The sequence below is a fragment of the Capra hircus genome, chromosome 22, assembly GCF_001704415.2.
Source record: "Capra hircus breed San Clemente chromosome 22, ASM170441v1, whole genome shotgun sequence".
NCBI classification, from domain to species: Eukaryota; Metazoa; Chordata; class Mammalia; order Artiodactyla; family Bovidae; genus Capra; species Capra hircus.
Genome location: NC_030829.1, coordinates 12,223,675 through 12,246,586, shown reverse-complemented (window position 1 = coordinate 12,246,586; position 22,912 = coordinate 12,223,675). Strand labels below are relative to the sequence as shown.

Below are 22,912 nucleotides of genomic sequence, written 5' to 3'. Positions count from 1 at the left end.
ATAGTAAGACCCTGTGGGTCTTTGTGGGTACAGTAACCACTTTTTTTTTTTTTTGGCTGTACTGTCAGCATGAAAGATCTTAGTTCCCCCAACTGGGGATTGAATCCCCCTCACACACACATTGGGAGTGTGGCATTTTAACCACTGGATGGCCAGGGAAATCCCCACCCTAATCACTTTTAAATGAAGAAAATATTTGTTCAAGGTTAATTATAAATGTAAAAGCATATTCAATCTTTTTTTAGTAGCACTGAAAAGGGATGCCAAGAAAGCTTTTTGGGAACATATTTAAAACAGAAAAATAAATTGCTGAAAAGAATTCCCCTATCAGAAAAATCTCTAAGCTCCTTTGCAGCAAAGAGCTGTTATCACAAACCTAGTTTATGGAGTCCTTGCCTTAGCTAAAACACCTCTGAAACTCCCCTGGGGTGTTTTCCTCAGAGGCTTACTGAATTCTGGTTGCAATGTCTTCATTTATAGAGTGTACCAAATAACTGAGTGCTCAAAGAGATTAAATCTGAAACTGTGAAAGGCACCATATTAGACACACCAAAATTTACTGAGCATAGATTGAAAATATAAACTCAATCCCTGCCTTACCTTGTGCTGATTGACACTCCATATTCTTATGATGGAGTCTCGACCGGCCGTGAAAAGTCTGTTAAGTGCTGGGTCCAGCTGCAGGGCATTGACCCCATTTCGGTTGTACTTCTCCACTTCATCTCGAATAACATAGGAAACCTGACAAATACATCAAGATGGGCTGTTTATGAAGCTATAAAACATGTGATTATAAAAATGTAGCCTTCTAGTGGCCAATCTGAAATTCAAACTTCTAATATAAAACTTATTTCCCAATTCGATAAAATTTTTATTTTACTCTATAGAGACTGAGGGCTCCCCCAGACGCTCAGTGGTAAAGAATCCTCCTGCAATGCTGGAGTCGCCGGTTCAATCCCTGGGTCGGGAAGATCCCCTGGAAAAGGATATGGCAAGCCACTCCAGAATTCTTACTTGGGAAATCCCACGGACAGAGGAGCAAAGAGGGCTACAGCCCATGGGGTCTCAAAGAATCGGACACGACTTGGCAACTAAACAACAACACAGAGACGGAAGGGCTAAGCAGAGAAGAGTGACATTAGCTTAGACCAAGACAAGCAAGTATGAGGCTGAATACTGCAAATGCCTCCTAACTTGACTCCTTTCCTACCTGTTTGTCTTTAATCCATTTTCCACAAAGCAGCTGGATGAATCCTTTTTATATATAATTAAATTTATTTATTTTAATTGAAGGATAATTGCTTTACAGTACGGTGTTGGTTTCTGCCAAAGACCAATACAAATCAGCCACAGGCATACCTATATCCCCTCACTCAAGAACCTCCCTCCCCATCCCACCCCTCTAGGTTGTTACAGAGCCCCAGTTGGAGTTCCCTGAGTCATACAGCAAATTCCCATTGGCTATCTATTTTACATATGGTAACTGGTTGACTCTTTAAAACATGTACACAGAAATGTCCTTTTAAAAAATGTAAAATTTTTCCGTTCAGAAACCTCTCTGGGTGCTTACTCCACTAGACTCAGGACTGGGTCTGAAGTTCTCAAGCACCTCTCCAGCCCTCACCCCTGCTCACCGCTCCCATGCCCCACACACACTGTTCCTCCAGACGGCACACATGCTGATCCCCTCTGCCTACAAGCTCTTCCTCCCACTGTCTCGCTGACTACCATTGCAGTCTTAAGATTTCTGTGGAAATGATGCTTCCTCAAAAAGGCCTTCTCTGACCTGCTAAGCAAAAATAAGGTTTTGCTCTCCATTAACACACTAAACTTTTTCCTTCAGACTACTTTCCCCTACTTTATTATTGTTGGTAACAATAACACTCTGCTCCACAAGAAAACCCAAGAGAACCAACCAAAAGCCATTACAATTAAGAAAAACTCAACAAACTGGGTGACAGCCAAAAGCAAAACTTTGTATTAATGAAATAACCAGTAAGGATATAAAGGGGGCAGGGAACTTCACTTACAACAGCAACAAAAATAAATATCTAGAAATTCATTTTGCAAAGAAGATACATGCTGTGCTGGGCTTAGCTGTGTCTGATTCTTTGTGACCCCAAGGACTGTAGCCCGCCAGACTCCTCTGTCCATGGGATTCTCCAGGCCAGAATATTGGAGTGGGTTGCCAAGCCCTCCTCCAGGGGATCTTTCCAACCCAGGCATGAAACCCAGGTCTCCTGCATTGCAGGCAGATTCTTTACTGTCTGAGCCACCAGGGAGGCTCAATCCACAGGATAAGGTACATAAAGGAAACATCTGAATAAAGGAGACATGCTGTATTGTAGCTCCGGGTGATTCAAAATAAACAATTTTTTCCTAACCTTGTGACTTTAACCTGATTGTGGTCAGAGTTCACTGGATTTTTTTTCCTAGAAGTTGACAAAAGTATTAATATATAGCACAATGTCTTGAGGGGCTAACCATGTCACTTTTTAAAATGAAAATATACTCTTTAAAGATCTTAAAAGGTATTACAAAGCTACCAGAACTACAAAGGAAGACCACAATATGACATTAAAGGATCAATGGAATAAAAAAAAATTCAGAAACATATTTTCCCATTATACACTTTTAATTTTGATATAAACAGATTTTGAACCAATGGGGGCAGGATAAATTATTTAATAAATTATCAATTAGGTCCGGTGTGCACTTGAGAAAAAGATGAACAATAGACCAGTTAGACCTAAATAATCTAGGAACATCTATTGGGAAAAATAATATTCTTTTTCTAAATCTTAAACCAAAATGAATTTTCATAAGGACTAAAGATTGAAATTTAATAATCTAATCATGAAAATACTTTAGAAAGATGGCACTCTTTGCAAAAGAAAAGAGGAACACTGATCCAAACCAAACTACAAGCCAAAACTTTCTGTACAGACAAATGTTCACAGCAGCATTAAACGCAACAGCCAACAAATGGAAATAACCCAAATGCTCATCAACTGACAAAGGATAAACAGCATGTGGTATGTCCACACAATGTAATGTTACTTAACTATAAAAAAGGAGTGAAGTATTGAAATATGCTATGACAAAGACATTATGCTAAGGCCACAAATTTTATGAATTTATTTACATGAAACGTCCAGAATAGGTTCCATAAATCCAGAGAGACAGAAAGTAGATTAACGGTTTCCAGGGGCTTGGATGAGAGGAGGACGGGGAATGACTACTATTGGGTACAGGATTTCTTTTTCAGGATGAAGGTGTTCTGGAATTAAGTGATCAATTTACTTTGTGAATATGTTAAGAATCAGTGAGTTGTATACTTTAGAAGGTAAATTCATGTGAATTTTATCTTACTAAAGCTGTTATTTAAAACAAAATGAAGTTCTGTGTCAAAAATTAACAGGAACAAAGTTACAAGGCAAACACTTAACTGGGGGGAAAATGAATACAAAAGACAAAAGTTTACTCTTGACAACATACAAAGATTCCTTAGATAACAATAATAAAAAGTCAGACTCTCCACTAGAAAGAGCAAGGAAGGTCACGAAGAGGAAATTTTTTAAAAAGCAAAGAAAACAGCCAACAAACAAAAATAATGAAAGCTGTGAAATGGGTCAGGGTTGTATACGCAAAGACAAGGAAGATGTCTTAACCCAGCCTTTTGGGTGCAAGTAACTGTAACTGAAATCTACTCAAACCAGCTTTTTTTTTTAAAGGAGAATTCAAGATGAATTTAACAATAATATCTAACAGAGCCCAAGGGCAGGAAATACAGTCATGACTCATAAGAGACATTTTAAAAATAGAATCATGGCACTTCTCTACCGAAGCTTTTCACTGCATTTAAAGTCGAGTCCAAATTCCTCACATGCTTTGGTTCTCCCCTGCACCTTCACACTCACATCAAACTAAGTCCCCCCATGCTCTTGCACAACCACCACACCAAATTCCTTCCTGTTCCTCAAACACATCAAGCTCTTTCTCATCCTAGGGCCTTCAGGTTTACTTTTCCATGTGCCAAGATTTCTCATGTCTCATTTCTCATGTCCAAAACAACACTCTTTTCCTAGCTTTTACCTTGTCTGGCTTACGCGTCACTCGCCAGGTCTTGGCAGAAAAGCTGCTGTTGTTCAGTCGCTCAGTCATATCCAGCTCTATGCGACCCCATGGACTGTAGCCTTCCAGGCTCCTCTGTCCATGGGATTTCCCAGGCAAGAATACTGCAGCGGATTGCCATTTCCTTCTCCAGGGGATCTTCCCAACCCAGGGATTGAACCGGTTCTCCTGCATTGCAGGTGGATTCTTTTATCACTGAGTCACCAGGGAAGCCCTCCCAGAAAAGTAATCTCTAAAAGGCTTTCCTTGATTTCCTTCCCCTATCACTTCCTCTACTTACTTTGCAGTTCTTACCATGCGGCATATTTGTATTTTTTGCCATATCTTCTCCATTAGAAAAAAGCTACAAGAGGGCAAGGAACTTGTCTACTTTGTTCCCCCCATCACTGTATCCTTATTATAGTATTTGGCATATAAAAGGCATTTCACCAATGTTTGCTGCATGAATTAGATGTTGAAAAACCATCAGGAAGCAAGTTGGCTTTAGTGTGAGTGTCAGTCTCTCCTGAGGTGTCTTTCTCTGGGCCTTCAAGGCCCCTCACCTCCGTTTCTCAGCACACTTCCTTTAATGGAGATGGAAGAGCATGTATGAATTTTTATTTTCAGATTTCTGGGAGACGATCTGATTGGCCCAGTGGGAAAGAGTCAGAGAATAACCCCATGGCTGTCAGGTCCTCATCCCAGATGGAAAGGAATTCTTAACACAACAAGCCTGGGCCAACCTCTTCAAGGGCATCTATTATAGACGTGTGATTAAAAACAGTGAAGAACTAGAAGTCTCTGAGTTGAATAAATTCTGGCACACACATCTATAAAAGTTAACACCATTTAATCATTAAAAACAGTGGTGCACTCTAGACTGAATGACACCCAAAGAAAACCATGATATATTTAAGCGACACACGCATGGCCCAACATATTAGCGTAATAATCATTACTGTAAAAATGTTGCAGAATATTCAATATATGTTTATAAACAAACACACACGTTTAGAAGGCTATACATACAGAAAACGACCAGTAGTTACTTCTGAGAGATGGAACTACTGTGACTGTCATTCACTTATGCCTTTTGAGTTTAGTATGAATGTTTTATAACAGGCATATATTACTTAGTTTTTTGAATGTATAACAATTCTTATCCAACTAATTCTTGCCTGTATTCAGAAAATCAAATAGTACTGAAAGACAATAATGAAAAACCGTCTCCCTGTTGTTTGGGTAAGACTCCCCACATCCAGTCTTAATATTCAGAGGTAATTAATTTCAACTTTTGGTTGTTTCTGTTAGATAGCTACTGCCATTTCTTGAAATACTGTGCTTATCCTACAACTTTCTGACTTATCCATTTTAGACACTGCCTATTTACTCAAGCCATGGTAGATTAGGATGTAGCTCTGGAGCTTCCCCCAATACTTCTTCCTTCTGCTCTTGCAATATAGATCGATCCACCACTAATTTGAGTTGAATAAATAATCAGTGCAACACTGTTGGACTGTAACTGATGTCTACTCACTAGCCAAGTACTATATTAGAAATACATTTCCTTCCTCAGAGAGTTCTTCATTTTCCCTAGAGTTCCTCCTTCCCTTCAATGGTTTCCACTGCTTTAACTTCAATCTTCTTTAGCTGCTGGTTCTACCCAGCAAGAACCCACCTTTAACACCCTCTCTCCCAGAGGGCTCCCCCCACCCTCTCCCCACAGCCTCGCTTCAGTCCGGCCTGGCTGCCCTCTCAGTCTGCTGATACAGTTGTCACCTCCAGTACTTCCCTTTACTGCTCTTCTGAGTTAGAGTGACTGTTTCCTGAATTTCAGTGTCTCCTTTCTTTGTTCACTTTCCCAGAAGTACAGCCCCAGGGCCTTAAGAAACTAACACAGAAAAAGGTACATGGGAGGCGACTTAGCCGTTGAATGTCTGAAAAGGTCCTTATTTTTACATTTGATTTGGCAGGATAAAAAAGTCCATGTAGGAAAAAGTCAGTTGTTGATGCTGAAGAGAAGCTGAAGCTACTCTAACTTCCTCTAGCATCCAGCGCTGCCACTAAATTCAATGCCACTGTTTCATTTAACTTTAAGGTGATCTCATTTTCATTCTCTCTGGTACCAAAACCTGAACACTCCAAGATTTTAGGATCTCTCTTTTCACTTGGTGGGGTATTATTTTTTTTTTTAATCAAGATAATTTTTGGTCCTTTTATCATTAATTTTGCTATGTATTTTGAAAAACCCTTTCAATCTAGACATTTTTAGCTCTAGGAAATTGTCTTATATAAATTTGTCAATAACTATCGCTGTTTTCTTTGCTCCTTCTTAAACTTCATCAGTCAGATGTTTTGAACTTTGAAACTGACCATTCATCTTTTATGCATCCTATATTATCTGTCTTTTTATTTACTTTTGTAAGATTTCCTTTACTATTTCATAACTCTGCTATTAATTTTTTTTTAGTAAATTTTAGTATGGTAGACAAAACAGAAACAGTATCTTCAATAAGGAAATGACTAGATCAATTATGGTCCATTCATTCCATGTAGTCATTAAAGAAAGAACTACAAACAATGATATGTAAAACTTGTTGTTAAAGACAAAAAATATTGGCTGTAGACAGAAGAAAAACAGGATTCAAGTCTTCCAACAAATACTGATTAAAGCATCCATCAGCTGCCAGGCTCTATTCTAAAGGATGGAGTACAAAAAATAAAATAAAACAAAGGATAGAGTAGTTAGGATAGAGCAGCTGAGGATACAGTACTGAGCACAGAAGCCCTCCTGGAACTTTCATTCTAATGGGGGAAGAACATTCTAGTGAGAGAAAGACTGTTTCAGCAAGTTAAGTGAGGCTTTTTCTTTTCAAGATATAGGCAAGCTTTGCAAGCAGAAGAGATGGAAGTAAAAGAAAAAGAAAAGTACAAAATTCTGGAGACAGAAGCAATACATGAGTGAATGAAGTCCCAGAAAAACTTCATTTAGGCAAAGTCAAGAGTACAGGCAAAGGCAGAGAAGATGAGCATATATCTGTCTTGATTGACTTAAAAAAAAGAAAAGAAAAAAAAAAGGAAGGAGATTTAAGAACTCTACAAGGGATGGGAGGCCAGCCCTTCAGTAGGAAGCATGTATTTGGAAGAGAGAATTAAAAGGACTGACAGGGAGAAAAATAACAGGGTATTCCCACAGCAGCAATCTCCAGGTAGGTTACACTAGGAAAGCCTGCTTCCAAGCTCATTCAGTGGCTGAATTGAGCTCCCTGGAGATGTAGGCTGGAGGGCCCTGTTTCCTTGCTGGCTTTTAGCCAGGGATCCACGCTTGCTCCTGGAGGCTGCCTGTAACCCTTCTCATGCTTTTTATGTGCCCTCTCCTGCAACAGAAGGGCCCTCTCACACCTCATCTCTCTCTGACTTCTGCCTCCAGCAAAGAAAGTTCTCTGCTTTTTAAGAGTTCACATGATTAGACTGGGCCCACTGGGATAATCCAGGATAATCCTCCTATTTTAAGGTCTGTAACCTTAATTACATTTGCAAAATCCTTTTTTATCATGTAACCATAACATATTCCCAAATTCCAGGGATTAGAGCATGGGCATTTGGGGGTGGGAGGGGAGCGGATTTTGTTACTATAGTAACTAAACAATTTTTTTTTGTATGAAAATAAATGTGGACATATTACAGAATGAGTACTAAATCCCAGTATTTTTAAGAAAAGAAAGGAGACCTAAAAGTATTTCAGGCTCACAAAGAGGACACTCTGGGCTATTCCCCAGGCTTTCCTGAGGTGTCATTAACTCATTTCTACTTGCATGTCTAACAGACACCTTTAATCATTGCATGTTTCAAATTGAGCTCATCACAGAAATCCCCAAAGGAGCTTTTCCTGTGACTTCCTCACTGATGAAGTTAATGGCAACTCCGTTCTTCCAGCTGCTCAGGCACGAAACCTTAGTGCCAGCCTTACTTCAACTTCTCTCATCTCACATCCTGCCAGCAAGTCTTGTCATCCAGAATTCAACCACTTCTCATCATATTAGGTGGAGTCACTATCACATAGCACCTGGATATCTTAAACAGCTACTGATTTCTCTGCTCTACCCTTGTTCACCGGCAGTCAGATAATCGTAAGAAAACACACTTCTTCTGCTATAAATCCACCAAATGCTTCCTACCTCACCTAAAAGTCAAAGCCCCAACCACGGCCTGCAAGTTCTCTGCATGACCGGGCCAGCAGTCGCCTCTCTGATTTTGGCTCTAACTCCTCTTCTCCTTTTTCCCTCCATGGCAGTCACAATGGCAAATTTATTATTCTGCATATAGGCCAGCTACTTTCCTACCTTAGGACCTATGCATTTGATACTCTCACTGGAATGCTCTTCTCCCAGGTAGCAAATCTCATTTCCTTCAGATACTTACACAAAAGTGAGCTGCTCAGTAAGGCCTTCTCTGACCACCACAAACAAGATTTCACGTCCCCTCCTCTGCTGCTTTTCACTATCTAACCATTTTTGACATTTAAAGATTATTTTCGCCTCAACGTAATATTATGAAAAATTTAGAGCATATATAAAAGTTGAAGGAATGACACAGCAAACATCGATATACCAACACAGACATATTTTACAATTAACGTTTTCTATATTTGCTTTATCTCGTACCCAGCCATCCATTTGACGCGTTATTTTTCGATAGCTTTCACATTAAGTTGCACATCATCAATAACAATTCTTCCTAAATGTGTATCATCTACCAGAGTTCATTATTCATTTATGGATTTTTTGAACGTAAAAGTTACATTCAGTGAAATGGACAAACCTGAAGTATACAAAAATACTTCTGAACAAATTAATACGCCTGTATAGTACAGAACCCTACCAAGATATATACATCACCACCCTAGAAAGTTCCCTCATCCTCTTCTCAACCTCGACACCCAACTCCCAGACAACCTAGAACTGACTTTTTTCACCAGAGATTAGTTTTGCCTGTTCTACAACACCTTATAAATGGAACCACACAGCTCTTTTGCTTAAGGCTACTTCCAGCTCTCAGGCTAAATCTGACCCCCAAATCGGCCAAATATGAATAATTCTTACATGTGTTTTTCCTGTTCAATCTTGTGGACCACAATTTTCTGCTTGTATCTATGTTTCAAGAGTGTTGATTTTAAGAAGTATTCTAAAACTCAGTCTTGCAAATATAAATAGGACATTTTCTAGCCTAACTTCTAGTCATGAGTTAATAAAACGCTCCTACTGAGGTTAGCAAAAAACCACCTAAGGGCCAAATCCAGGCCAAAGCCTGTTTTGAAAACAAAGTTTTTTTGGAGCATAGCCAAACCTACTCCTTTGGGTAGTGTTCTATTGCTGTTTTCATGTTATAATGGCAGAGTTGAGCGGTTATGACACCTGCATATTTTAAGCTTGCTAAGTCGCTTCAGTTGTGTCCGACTCTGTGCAACCCCATAGACGGCAGCCCACCAGGCTCTCCTGTCCCTGGGATCCTCCAGGCAAGAACACTGGAGTGGGTTGCCATTTCCTTCTCCAGTGCATAAAAGTGAAAGTGAAGTTGCTCAGTCGTGCCCAACTCTTAGCGACCCCATGGACTGCAGCCCACCAGGCTCCTCCATCCTTGGGATTTTCCAGGCAAGAGTACTGGAGTGGGGTGCCATTGCCTTCTTCATATTTTAGGCCTATAAAGCCTAAAATATTAATATCTGGCTCTTCACAGAAAAAGTTTACTGACCTCTGTTCTACTGGATGTCATACTGGCACTGAAATTTTTATTATCTATCCTATATAAAAAGTAACTCACCTTGGACATATGGCAAGGGAATATGTCCAGGGAATGTTTCCAACCCAGGGATCAAACCCTCGTCCTCTGCATTGGCATGTGGGTTCTTCACCACTCAGCCACCTGGGAAACCCCAACCTGTAGGCAGCCTAAGGTTAAAGCTGATTTTACATCACTTCTCAGGTTAGGGTCACAGAGAGCCTACTGGTTCAAGATTTCCATGAAACTAGCACCACCTCTTGAGTTATCATTTACATAAGTCAACACATAAGTTTACTATGTGAACCTGGTTATATTGGATTGAGGGTCATTTCCAACCAAAAAAAAAAAAAAATTCCTCTGGTTATGAAAGACCAAGTATGTATATTCTTGAACCAACAATGAGTACTGGGGCACGGTTACTGCTCCTATACCAGGAATACTGGTAACTTTTGTTGAACGTCGTGCCAAGAGCTCTGAAGCAAATAAGGAAAGAGCCACAAGGGAAGATGGAGACAGAGAGCCAACCAACTGACCCATGCTGCTGGAAAATCCTAACATTAAAGGGAACACTAGGGACTGAAAAGATTTGCTTTGACATTGATTACTGGAAGCTCCATCATATATCTAAATTCACACATTTGTCTGCTCATGTTTCAGACAATCACAAATCCACCCCTGCTCCTCATACTCACCTCCAGCTTCCTCAGAAGCTGAAGAGAGTAGGACTTGTGCTCATTCTTCACTATGCCTATAATTGATAAGCAGTATGTCTGGGCCCTTCTCTATTGGTTATTTATCAATATTATAAGTCTCAATGGTTCTTTCTGGCCTACTATTTGATAATGGAGCTTGGGGCTACTGCCTCTTGGTACAAGAAAGAGAGCCAAGAGGCAAAAAATATTTCTGTAGCCATATATATATTTTCCAAAATGGAAAGTTTATTTTTTTTAAGAGCAAAGAATATCACAAAAATGTTAAAAAATAAAAAGGTTCACATATGTTAAGGTAAAAGGTATCTTGTTTCCTGCCTTACCAATAATCACATAATCTAATATCCCAGAGATAATCACTGTTAATATCCTTGCAGACTTTGAAAATGCATTATTTCCTGTGTGGAAATGGGACCATGCTATGCTGATTTCCTATTCTTACCTCTGGACATCTTTTCTTTAATATAAATCTAGCCTATCTTTCTAATTGCAAAGTAATCTACTATACGAAAGTACCTAACTTATCTGCCAATTGACTACTGATAGACATTCTGATTTTTGTTTTTCACAATGACAGCATTCCATAACAAACATCCTCGCATGACAAAAATAGATGCATATGTACTTTCATAAAACAATTTTTCAGACAAGGAATTGCTGAATAAAGGGAATGCATATTTAAAATTTTGAACAAACAGCAAAAGACAAAGCAGTGAATACCGTGACTCCATTTTAGAGTGAAAAAAAAAAAATCACCTAAGCTGAGTACACATTTACGAAGAAGTATGGAACACTAACTTTCAACCAACAACTCTGTCCTCCAGAGGACATCTGAAAATGACTAGAGTCAATTTTGGTTGTCACAACTGGGAAGGTGCCAGTGTCTAGTGGGAAGGCAGGATGATGCAAAACAACAGCCCTCCCACAATCAAGAATTATCTGGCCCAGGAGGTCAATAGCACTCAGAGTGAAAAACCCTGGGCCTAGATTATATCTCACACTCTCCAAAACAGTTTTCTGTGAAGAGTGGAGCACAATAATCATTTATACTTTTGTACTGTTTGTGGCTTTTGTTTTGCAACGAACATGCACTGGTTTAAAAAACACTTTCATGATCGAAAGTTCACCCTTGTATTTATATAAAAATCCTTCTCTGCGCCTTCTCATATTGGTTCTATACCTTAGGGACAAATTCTGAAAGACTCAAACAAGACTCACTGAATTTTCTCAGCAGCCAACTGATAGTAGAAAGTTCTTTTGAATGCTCTTCCTAGGAATCAGTTTCAAGTCACTTCACCAATCTGACTGCTATACCTATTAAGAACAAAGCGCTAAGTACTGATTCCCAAGTTCCAGTTTTGCACTCTGATCGGTGAAGAGTGAATTTATCATTCTCCCTCATTCTGCATACCATGGCTCATATTCAGCTTATTAACACATTCAGTTTTACCACAGATGCTGCAGCTAACTTATACTTTCCCCATCCTGTACTTTTATATTACCTTTTAAGTCTAAATCCAAGAAACTAAGACACTTGATTAACTCTCCTTACTACCCTAAGGAATGTAGGGCGGCACTGCCCTACCTTAGGGCAGTAAGGAAAGTTTTCTAAACACCAGAAAACAATTAAGTTACAATTAAGCTCACGTTTTAGTCAGGAGCATACACTCTCATCACCTGCCTTATGCACTTAAAAATCACCTTACAGGGTATGCTATTTTAGACTCTTGTTAATGTCACTCAATTCAACAAACATCTAATGAGTGCTGAGGACACTGTACTTGATCAATGAGATCAATAAAAGAAAGAAGTGAACTAGTCAGAAGATTTTATGGCCAACAGCCATTTCCTGGGCTTACCTCAATGAAGGAATCCCTTGTCCAGATTACCAAATATTCACTGGCTTATATGTAGCACTACATACACGGCTGCGTTTTATAAACAAAGCTTGGGTGCTACTTATTCCTGCACTCTCTCAATTCTTTACACATTTTGGGGTCCAAACTAAGGCTCAGTAAATGTTTAACGAGTAAGTGCACCGTACTATCCCCATTACAGACAACATACTGCAGGTAATCAGTAATAGTGATTTTGAAGCTGCAACTCCAGTACTTTGGCCACCTGATGCAAAGAGCTGACTCATTTGAAAAGACTCTGATGCTGGGAAAGATTGAGGGCAGGAGGAGAAGGGGACGACAGAGGATGAGATGGCTGGATGTGGCTGGATGGCATCACCGACTCAATGGACATGGGTCTGGGTGGACTCCGGGAGTTGGTGATGGACAGGGAGGCCTGGCATGCTGCGGTTCAGGGGGTCGCAAAGAGTCGGACACGACTGAGCGACTGAACTGTAGGTAAACACCTGTAATAAGGCTTTTACTCCTCAGGTCGTCGAAAACAATACGTGGCAATAACTCAAACGTACCCAAAACGAAACTGTACTCATGAAGGCATAAAGCACACACGGGAGGCTTAGGTAACTCTTGGCTTCTGAATAATATTATACATTAGAGAGAGAGAAAAATTCAAGGATGCATTGCACACTAAAGATGAAGAAACGGTGAAAATATTAAATTCCAAAACAATGAAAATTACAATTCTCCCACAAACACCGGCACACTCCCACGTCGTTTCCACCTCGCGGGGGAGAAGGCTCACGCATAAAAGGCGGCTGGGGGTTCCCAAGTGCAGAACCTCCTCAAAAACCCGGCAGGGCTCAGCAGCCACGCCACGCCCCCGCACGGGCCCACTCACTCAGCTGCCCGTCCGGCGGGCAACAGTCCCGAGGCCTCCGCTCCGACGCCGCTGGGCACAGGGCTTGGGAGACAGACGAGGGAAGGGGGAAGCAGGTGGGCGGGGAACAAGCCCAGCCCGACACCGCAAGCACTAGCCTAAGAGACAGCGGATGACCTACAACACCGAGCTTCCAACTGCGCGTCCAAGGATCCCGGGACTGGGCCTTCGCGGGTCCAGCCGGCCGCCCCCCGCCCCTTCTTCAAGCCGTTAGCGCCGCGGCCCCACCCCTCGCCGCCAGCCGCGCCCCGTCCTGCTTGCCCCAAGCCGCTACCCTGGCCGACCGCGGCCCGAGGCATCTGCTTGCCGGATGTGGGACCGGGGCTGCCAGCCACGCCCGGGAGGTCAACGAGCTAGCCTTCCCTACCTGCACTTTCCTCCGCCCTGCCGTGTTCTGCCGGTGATGGGCCGCCATCTTGCATGTTGACAGTCCTACGTCACTTCCGGAAGTGGCAAGTACCGGGCGGATGTCCCGCCTCTTCCCATTCGGCCGAGGCCTGGCTGGTGGTGTTCACCTCAAGGGCTGCTTGTAGCTGAGGCTGGTGTCCCAGTGGCGGTCCTGTGGTATGAGAGAAACACTTAAAAACTGTTGCGTGCATATAATGCTGCCGGAGAGAGAGTCATTTTGTGAGCTGAGGAAGCTATCCGAAACTGGCTCTCTGTGGGCCTGCACCCCGGCTTGCACTGTTCTCCAGTGCCTCCTCAGGCCCAAGTAGAAGAAAAATGCTGACAGAATTAATGCTAGAAATGGGGCCTTTGATGGCACCTCTACCCCTTTCACGGAGGAGGCAAGGGCACCCCACTCCAGTACTCTTGCCTGGAAAATCCCAGGGACGGAGGAGCCTGGAACGCTGCAGTCCACGGGGTCGCTGAGGGTCGGACACGACTGAGCAACTTCACTTTCACTTTTCACTTTCGTGCATTGGAGAAGGAAATGGCAACCCACTTGCAGTGTTCTAGCCTGGAGAATCCCAGGGATGGGGGAGCCTGGTGGGCTGCCGTCTCTGGGGTCACACAGAGTTGGACACGACTGAAGCGACTTAGCAGCAGCAGCAGCCAGTGTCCTTGCCTGGAGAATCCCAGGGACGGGGGAGCCTGGTGGGCTGCCGTCTGTGGGGTCGCTCAAAGTTGGACACGACTGAAGTGACTTAGCAGTAGTAGCACCTACCAGTTTCAAACGTTTGTTGGCAGCTAGGGGATCCGGTATATTTACCATGAAGTACCTAAAAGGACGGAGAATTATAAACTGCCCTGAAAGGAGGTGAAGTAGAAGGTTTGGCAAAGAGGGTCGTCCCATCTTTAGGAGGCTCCAAGTACCTGATTAAATAAGAGAGAGGGAATTCCCTGGTGGTCTGTTGAGGCAGTCTGAGCAATGGTTGGAAAAGAATTTCCAGACATAGAGCATTTCAGGAAGAGAGTGAATTTGTTAAGAACAAAGAACAGAGATAACATAGGGACTGTGAGTGCAGAGGGGCTGACCTCCTGACAGACCAGGGAATGCTGGCAGTTTTTGTGGGTTAATAGCCAATTTTTATACTCTCAAGACAAAAGTCCTGCTGGATGGTTGGAGTTATTAGGTGGGTGGTTGGGGCACTATAGGATATTTACTTGAATGGGCATCTTTGCCTAATTGGGAGTCAGGAAGCTTGTTAGTGATTATCAGGAGCTTTTGGCAGTAGTTACAAAGGGCTCGGTCAGCTTCTGCGGTGACCTTGGCTCTGGGCTCTGCTTCTGTGGTGCAGGCCTTGGGGCAGGTAGGCCTCAATCTGGTCCAATGGTTGGGACTCAGGGCTTTCACTGCTGAGGCCAAGGTTTGATCCCTGGTGGGGAACTAAGATTCTGCAAGCCAGGAGGCTGAAAAACAAGAGAGAAATTGTCATAAGAAGGCAAAGAAATACACTATTTAAAATTGTTTACAGTGACAATAAAGTTCCAAATCCTGAAGCAACTGGGCCTCACACTAGTATCTGGTGTAAAGCATCTCTTATTCTGGGACAGTTAGACCTTTCTGACTGAAGATTTGACCTGAGGGGATTCTGACACTCACTCTTAAGTCTTAGGTAATAAGTCATTGTACAAGGCTAATTATTTGGCCAGTTAGTTGGTCAAGGACTTGAAAAGAGCATGATTGGAGAACTGATAACAAGGAAGACTTGGGAAGGAATATGGTGATGGACTTTATAGAATGAATGTAAAGAATCATCTGGATGAAATGAACCACTTTGTGGATGAAACTTAGCCTCCTTTTCCAGGCTCAGTGGTTGTTCAGTGCTACTCATGAATGAAATGGCAGTGATGACAAGGTTAGAGCTATGCATGGGATCACCCAGCCACTGCTGAATGTTCAGTTTGCTAGCAGCAGAGACCAGTCCTGAGGTGGTGATAGACCTCATGCTCCAGGAAGACCAGTCAACCACTTGGAGGCAAGTGGATTTCATTGGCCCTCCCCACCATTGAGGAAGCAATACTTGTTTGTCCTTTCTGAAATACACTTACTTTAAGTTTAAATATGCTTGTCTTACTGAAGACCTAGTTATGGTGCTTTCTGGGAAGCAACCCTTTCTGATGCTGTGTTATAGGATGAAGTTTATGCTTTGAACTAGTGTCCAATGTTTGGTACTCTTTTTTCTTGTTCTTGTTATCTATTTCTGTATATCTACCCTAAAACTTAGTTGTTTAAAACATCTTCAAATTTACTTTGCTTACAGATTTGTGATTTGTAACTTTTGTTGAGCTCAGTGGAGACAGCTTATCTGTGTTCCATTCTCTACTTGATGCCAGTTGGGGCAGCAATAAGTTGGGAGCTGGAATCATCTAAAGGCCCACTCCATGTCTGGTGACTGATGCTGAAATCTGTGGCCAGAACACCTACTCATGGCCTTTCCATAGTGCTGTTTGGTTTCTCACAACATAGTAGCTGGATTCCAAGGGCAAGCATCCCAAGAGAGAGAAATCCAGGTAGGAACTGTAATGCCTTTTCTAAACTAACAGTGGAAGTCCTGATTCCACTATAGTGACTTCAAACCACATTTGGTTCATAGAACTTAGTTGCTAAGGCTGCTTATATCTAAAAAAATTTTTTTAATTTAATTCATTTATTTTAAATTGAAGGATAATTGTTCTACAATATTATGTTTGTTTCTGCCACACCTCAACATGGATCAGCCATAGGTATAAATATGTCCCCTCTCTCCTGAACCTTTCTCCCACCTCCTACCCCATCCTACTCCTCTAGGGTGTCATGAGCACTGATTTGAGCTTCTTGGAGACTCCTTTTTTAGATGGAAGAAATGTCAAGGAGTCTGTGGATATGTTTTAAAACCACTACATTTCCAAAGGCAAAATTAGTGGGTTTAAGAACAAAGAGATGTTACACCTAATGGACCCCAATTACAATTTTTTTTTAACTGCCATTCTCTGAGGGTATAAGCTGGTTTAGGGTTTTTTTGTTTGTTTTTTTTTTAACCAAAGAAAGGACCTTTTCCAACAAGACTGAACAATGGTTCCACTGATTTGGAGCTGGGACAGCCACCTAATCATTTTGCATGTCTTGTGTCACTGAATAGGCAAGAGAAGGAGAAGAACAAGTTTAGGGTTTTGGTGGCAGTAATTAATCTTGATCATGAAGCAAAAATAGGTTTGCTGGTATAAAACAGATAGGTCCATCAAAGACTCAGATCTCTTAGAAATCAACGTATTGGTTGAAGGTAAAGGAAAAGTAGAATGGCTGGTGGAAAAAGAAAGTCATAAAGAAAAATGAAGTTCTCATAGTCAGGGGAAGAGCAGTTATCTTTCATTTCCTTTCTTGGTGTATGATGTATACTTTTTTAATAAAATTTATTTTTGGCTGGATTCTGCTGCAGGTAGGATCTTAGTCCCCTGATCAGGGATGGAATCCGTGTTCCCTGCATTGGAAGGTAGAGTCTTAACCTTTGGACTACAGGAGAAGTCCTTGATGTATACTGTTATGTGTTTTAACTTTTATTTCTTTACCCTTTACTTCATTATTATATATGAGGTGTGATATCGTTGGTAAACTTCATTATTTAGTAAAGTGTAGAGGAATAGATAGCAACTAGAGGTTCTAGACTTAGAAGTGGATGTCGTAACTGATGAAACATTGGGTTGACTCTTTTGAAGAGTGACAGAGTGAGTGCACCCTTGACTGTGTAAAGAATAGTTGCAATATTTTAAATAGCAACCTTTTTGAAGTATAATCATTGAAAGCAATGGTTATTTGGTGTAGGGCAGCCAAAGTGATGACTTTACATTTGATAGTTTTGTGGCTCTATTTTCTGCTGTCCATCATTTGAGTTTTCGTTCTGTGTCTGAGGAATTCCCCACTGTGTGTCTTGGTGGTAGTGAGCACTGCTTACAGAAAGTGAGAAAGACAGTTACTCAGTTTTTCTAGACATCTTGTAGCAAGAGTGTGTGCATGGGAACTCAGCTTGATTAATCAGATGACATCTTGACTGCAACTTGATGAGAAATTCTGAGCCAGCACTATTCAGCTAAACGCCCAAGTTCTTCCCGCTACAGAAACTCTGTGAGATAATAAATATTTGTTGTTGTGGGATAATTTGTTATGCAGCAATAGATAACTAATTACTCTCCCTTCTCCATGAGGAGGGGAAGTGTCACAGAACTTTCACAACTTTACAAAGATATATTCACCATGAGCTTTATCACTCTCCATTTAATTCTTTGTCTTCTCTTGTATAACTCTCAGGAGGCTTATCATGGCAGAATTCCCTTATCAATCTCAGAATTTTATACATAGGGAGATTGGCACCTTTATACAAAATGTAAGAAGCCTTGACACCTACTATTACTGTTCTTAGATTTTGAGACCCCTGTTTAAACTCCCAGACAACATGAAAACTTTAACATCCTGAAAAAAAATCTACCTGTGTATTAAATTAAAATACAATCCATTAAAAAAGAGTAAAAGAGTTCTAGAAGGCTTCTATTTCCAAATAAACCACAGTTGTTAAATCTTGCTCTGGAGGGTGACCCTTCCCTCTGTCGTTACTTGAGCAAGTTAATTAACTTCTTACATCTTCAGTTTTTAAAAAATCTGTTAAGTGGAATAACAACAGTACTATTTCATATAGTTCTTATGAAATAATCTTTACACAGTACCTGGTAGGTAGGAAATATTCAGTATACTTTAGGTATTATTTTTAATCATCACCTTGCTCAGGAAACTATGCCAAAGTGTTATAATAACATTACCAAAGTGCTGTAATTTCCTAGGATAGATTTTTATGTAATGTAGGCTCTATCACTTTTTAAAATTTTCAAACAAGCTTGAACTATAATCTTTTGTTCTTATCTACTTTATTTTCAACAGCCTGGAAAAAGATTCATGAAATGATAAGGCCTTTTTGCATATTTGTCCACATGCTTAAATGCCTGTTTTCTGGCTCCATAATCCGTTTACTGAAGGAAGTGAAGGTGACCAGGTATGTCTTCAAACCATACCCTAGACTTCTTACCATCATCAGGAGACAAACATGAATGTTTTCTTGTTTTTTGTTTTAATTGTTTTAGAGGAATTAATGTGTTTTGAAAACTTGTTTAAAGATACACAATCATGAGTGCCTTGGTTTGCAGCTAAGATTGTCTGCTAGTGCTTATTGCATTAATGTGGATATTTTAAAGATGAATTTTAAAAAGACTAGAACTTCAACCCGCATGCAGTTAATGCAGAAGTACCTAATAAACTTTTTAATGTAAGCCTGTCATTATATCAACCAGATTCATGGAGAAAGTGAGAAGTTTCATTATTTCCTTATAATTGTTTAATGATTCTTTAAAAGAATGCTTTCCTAAAGAAATAGGGTGTCATGATAGACTACAAGGTCATAATTAAACAAATATCCATAAGTGAAACGATATTATATAAGTAAACATAGAGACTCAGAATGTTTACAGTAGTTATGTCAGAAGTTGTAGGTTTATGTCAAAAGTTGTAGGTTAGTTTAGATTGTAGATTGTCAGCAAATCCTGTTTTAATTAGTCTTAGAAGCCATGGTACTAAAGTAGCTCATTATTCAACATTAATTTATTTCTAAACACACTAGGAAAAAAGTATCTTTTAGCTTTCTTCTTCCTTTTTCTGTCTATATTTTTACATGCCAATATTAGAAATAGAAACCAATCTCTTCTTTCCAAAAATGTTTGACCTCGTCTGGCTTTCCCACTGGAGGGCAGCAGAGAACCATCCAGGCCATCCCTGATTTTAAATCTCACTGGCTTTAATGTGACAAGTCAGACCTTAAAATCCATGATACACATTTCCTACTGATAAAATGTCATAATCAAAGTACATTTTCAGAAAGCCTGTTCACGCCCATAAAAAAACATAATTTATTGTTAGAATAAAAGGAAATAAAGCAAAATTTATGCAGTTTTATGTATTTCTTAAGTGAACAAAATAATTTAAACTACATCACAAATATGCTTTTTTTGTGGTGGGATTTTTGTACAGGAACTAAACTGGCTAAGGCTTCTTAAAATCCTAGTCCAAAAAAGTACAGTGGATGTGAATCTTACTCCAAAATTCTGATATATAAGTGTATAAAATTAGATTATTGAAATTATTTATAGTTCTGAGGTCCCAGACGGCCAAAATGACAGAAAAAAAATCAACCTCAGTCCTTGTTAAGCCTCCCCTGCCTCCCTGATCCAGCATTAGGTCACTTACAAATGACCAGGAGTCATATATGGGGAGGCACCAACAATCCTCAGGCCGCAATGATTAGAGCTGAAATGCCCAGTGTCCTTTGAAAGTGTCCAGGCCTCTGTTCTTTTCCTGCATTGGGACTAAATAGGTTTTTTTGTTATAGCTAGAAATCCCAGTGCCCAGGGCCTTATCCACCCAAGATACCCAGCCATCATTGACCAGAATCTCACACCAACCAGGATACTTTCAACGTTGGTCACAGGTCTTCAGGGCTTCCCAGGTGGCTCAGTGGTAAATAGGCCACCCACAATGCAGGAGATGCAGGAGACGTGGTTTGATTCCTGGGTTGGGAAGATCCCCTGGAGCGGGACACAGCAACCCACTCCAGTACTCTTGCCTGGAGAATCCCATGGACGAGAGGAGCCTGGCGGGCTACAGTCCATAGGGTTGCAAGGAGTCGGGCATGACTGAAGTGCCTGAGCATGAATGCACAGGTCTTTACTCCTTGGGCAACCTCTCTTCCAGCTTTCATTGCCTTCTCTGCCCCACAGAGAGTGTGGATTTTTCCTCTGCACACCATTTCCCACCTGGATTCACAGCTTAACCTCTTCAGTGAGCTTGGGCTTTCACTAAAGGCAAGACAAGAGGTAATTGTTAAACTTCAGGCCTGGTATTATAAACCATTCCTGAGATCAGCAAGCACTATGAACCGGCAACCATCAGCAGAAGGTGGGGGAAGGAGGGAAAATTGCAGCAAAAACAAAGTACCCTCTAATGTCTCAACAAATTATAGTCCACAGAAGCTGAACCCAAGACAATTCTTTTCCTGGTAATCTCCCTATAGAAACCACAGGTATTCTTTGTGCCTCCAAACACCTTTAAACTGCATTCAAAATTAGGGTCTTGAGTCTGGAAATCTTTCTTTGCTAATTTGTTGTACATGAATGCCTGCAGAAGCCTTTGAATGGTAAATGCCGTGGGAGGGGCAGTTTCCATGGTAACTTTTCAGTGCACCTTTTTTCTTGCACTTCAATTAGATCTTCATTGCTGAGCGGTTGTGAATGAGAAGGTAACAGCTCAGTCACTTCTGGAGGGCTGGAGGAGATATGAGATTTGCAGCCTTTCTAGATGTAGCTGTATTCTCAATCCACTGATTTGTAGTATGCTTGTTTTGCTCCATCTCTTCATAGTACCCCAGCACCGCAATGCAACACACATGACAAAGGACCAATTTCCTTAAAACACCAAGCTTACAAGTTAATACGAACAATATCAATACGCAATGGGAAAAATGAGCAAAGGGCATAGATAGGCGGCTTACAGAAAAAGAAAATTAACGGCTTACATTGTATGAAAATGTGTTTAATCTCATTCACAATGACGGACATACATATTTAAGTAAGATTACATTTTTCACCTACCAGACTGGAAAAGATCTAAAAGTTTGATAATGTACTGTGTTTAGAGAATGTGGAAAACCCATCATTTTATATACTCTTCTGTGGGAGGGTAAATTGGTTTAATCTCTTTGGAGAGTGACTTTGCAGTTTTTCTTCTAGAAATTCATCTTACAAATGTAATTACATTTAACATAAAAATACAAGTAAAAGAATATTGTTGAAGCAGATGACTGGGACAGGTTAAATGAGTTGATGCATCCAGACAGTTACACACACTGGACAATGAGAGACAAAAATATAGTTGGGTTTTCCTCAAATTCCAGAGTTGTATGTTCAGCCTATTTGCGAAACACTGTTAGAGGGTAATTCTCAAAAAAAAAAAAGGGAGGAAAACCATGACTCTCATACAGACGTGAAATTAACAAATGCTGAAGATTAAATTTTGCTCAAAATGAAGGCACTCTTGTCTGAACTTAAGTTCATGTGTCTAGCACATATTGAGGTCAAACAAACCAAAAAGTTGATTTTCAGAGCAGAGAAAGGTTTATTGCAACGGCCAAGCAAGATGAATGGGCTGCTTGCACTCGAAAGACCTGAACTTCCCAATGACTTCCAGGCAAGAGGTTTAAAAGACACTGTTAGAGGAGAGGGTGGTGAGATGTCTGATTAGATCGTGGACCTTCTTTTGACTGGTTGGTGGCAAGGTAACAGGATGATGTTTCAGGAATCTCAGTATTCTGGTTCCAGTCAGTCTGAGTTCTAGTGCTTGTGATCAGTATGTAGTCCCCATCCTCATCTGGGTGAGGGTCTTAGTTTCTGCAGAACAGCTCAAAGATATGGATCAGATTGTTATCTATATTTCTTTGAAGGAACCAGAAGTCCTGTGACTCTCTTTTCCAAATCATTAACTGCTTGAGCCAGCTTTTTGGAACTGGAAGGCTTGGAGACTGAAGCATTTTTCCTGCAAACAAGAAATAGGGACAGGGAAAGACTTTGTACAGAGGAGAGCTAGGCAGATGTCATAACTGGTTCAAAGGAGAAGTCAAGAAGCAAAGATTCATATGCAATAAAGGAAGGTTGAAATGGATGTGCAAATGCGGGATAAACTGGTTTTCAACAGGTGTGTGTGTAGGGGGGTTGTCCGTGCACCTGACAGAATTGACTTGCGTGTCTATAGGCAGGAGTTATTTTGCGTTGTTATCAGTTATCTGTAATTTACAGAGTGGTAAAATAGTCACTCAGTGGTGGTAAAAAAGTCACTCAGTCGTGTCTGACTCTTTGCGACCCCATGGACTGTAGTCTACTAGGCTCCTCTGTCCATGGGATTTTCCAGGCAATAGTCCTGGAGGGGATTGCCATTTCCTTCTTCAGGGGATCTTCCCAACCCAGGGATCAAACCCAGGTCTCCCGCATTGTAGACAGATGCT

At 40.9% G+C, this 22,912-nt stretch overlaps 1 protein-coding gene across 1 annotated transcript in view; it reads right to left on the bottom strand.

The window, feature by feature from the left end:
• WDR48 (WD repeat domain 48) overlaps nt 1–13,845 on the bottom strand; it is a 47,026-nt gene extending 33,181 nt beyond the window's left edge. Inside the window, exons 1-2 of the mRNA XM_005695555.3 lie at nt 13,765–13,845; nt 601–741 (exon numbers count right to left, since the gene is read on the bottom strand). Coding sequence (XP_005695612.1) covers nt 601–741; nt 13,765–13,812 — 189 coding nt within the window. The 5' untranslated portion in view covers nt 13,813–13,845. The remainder of the gene's footprint in view (nt 1–600; nt 742–13,764) is intronic.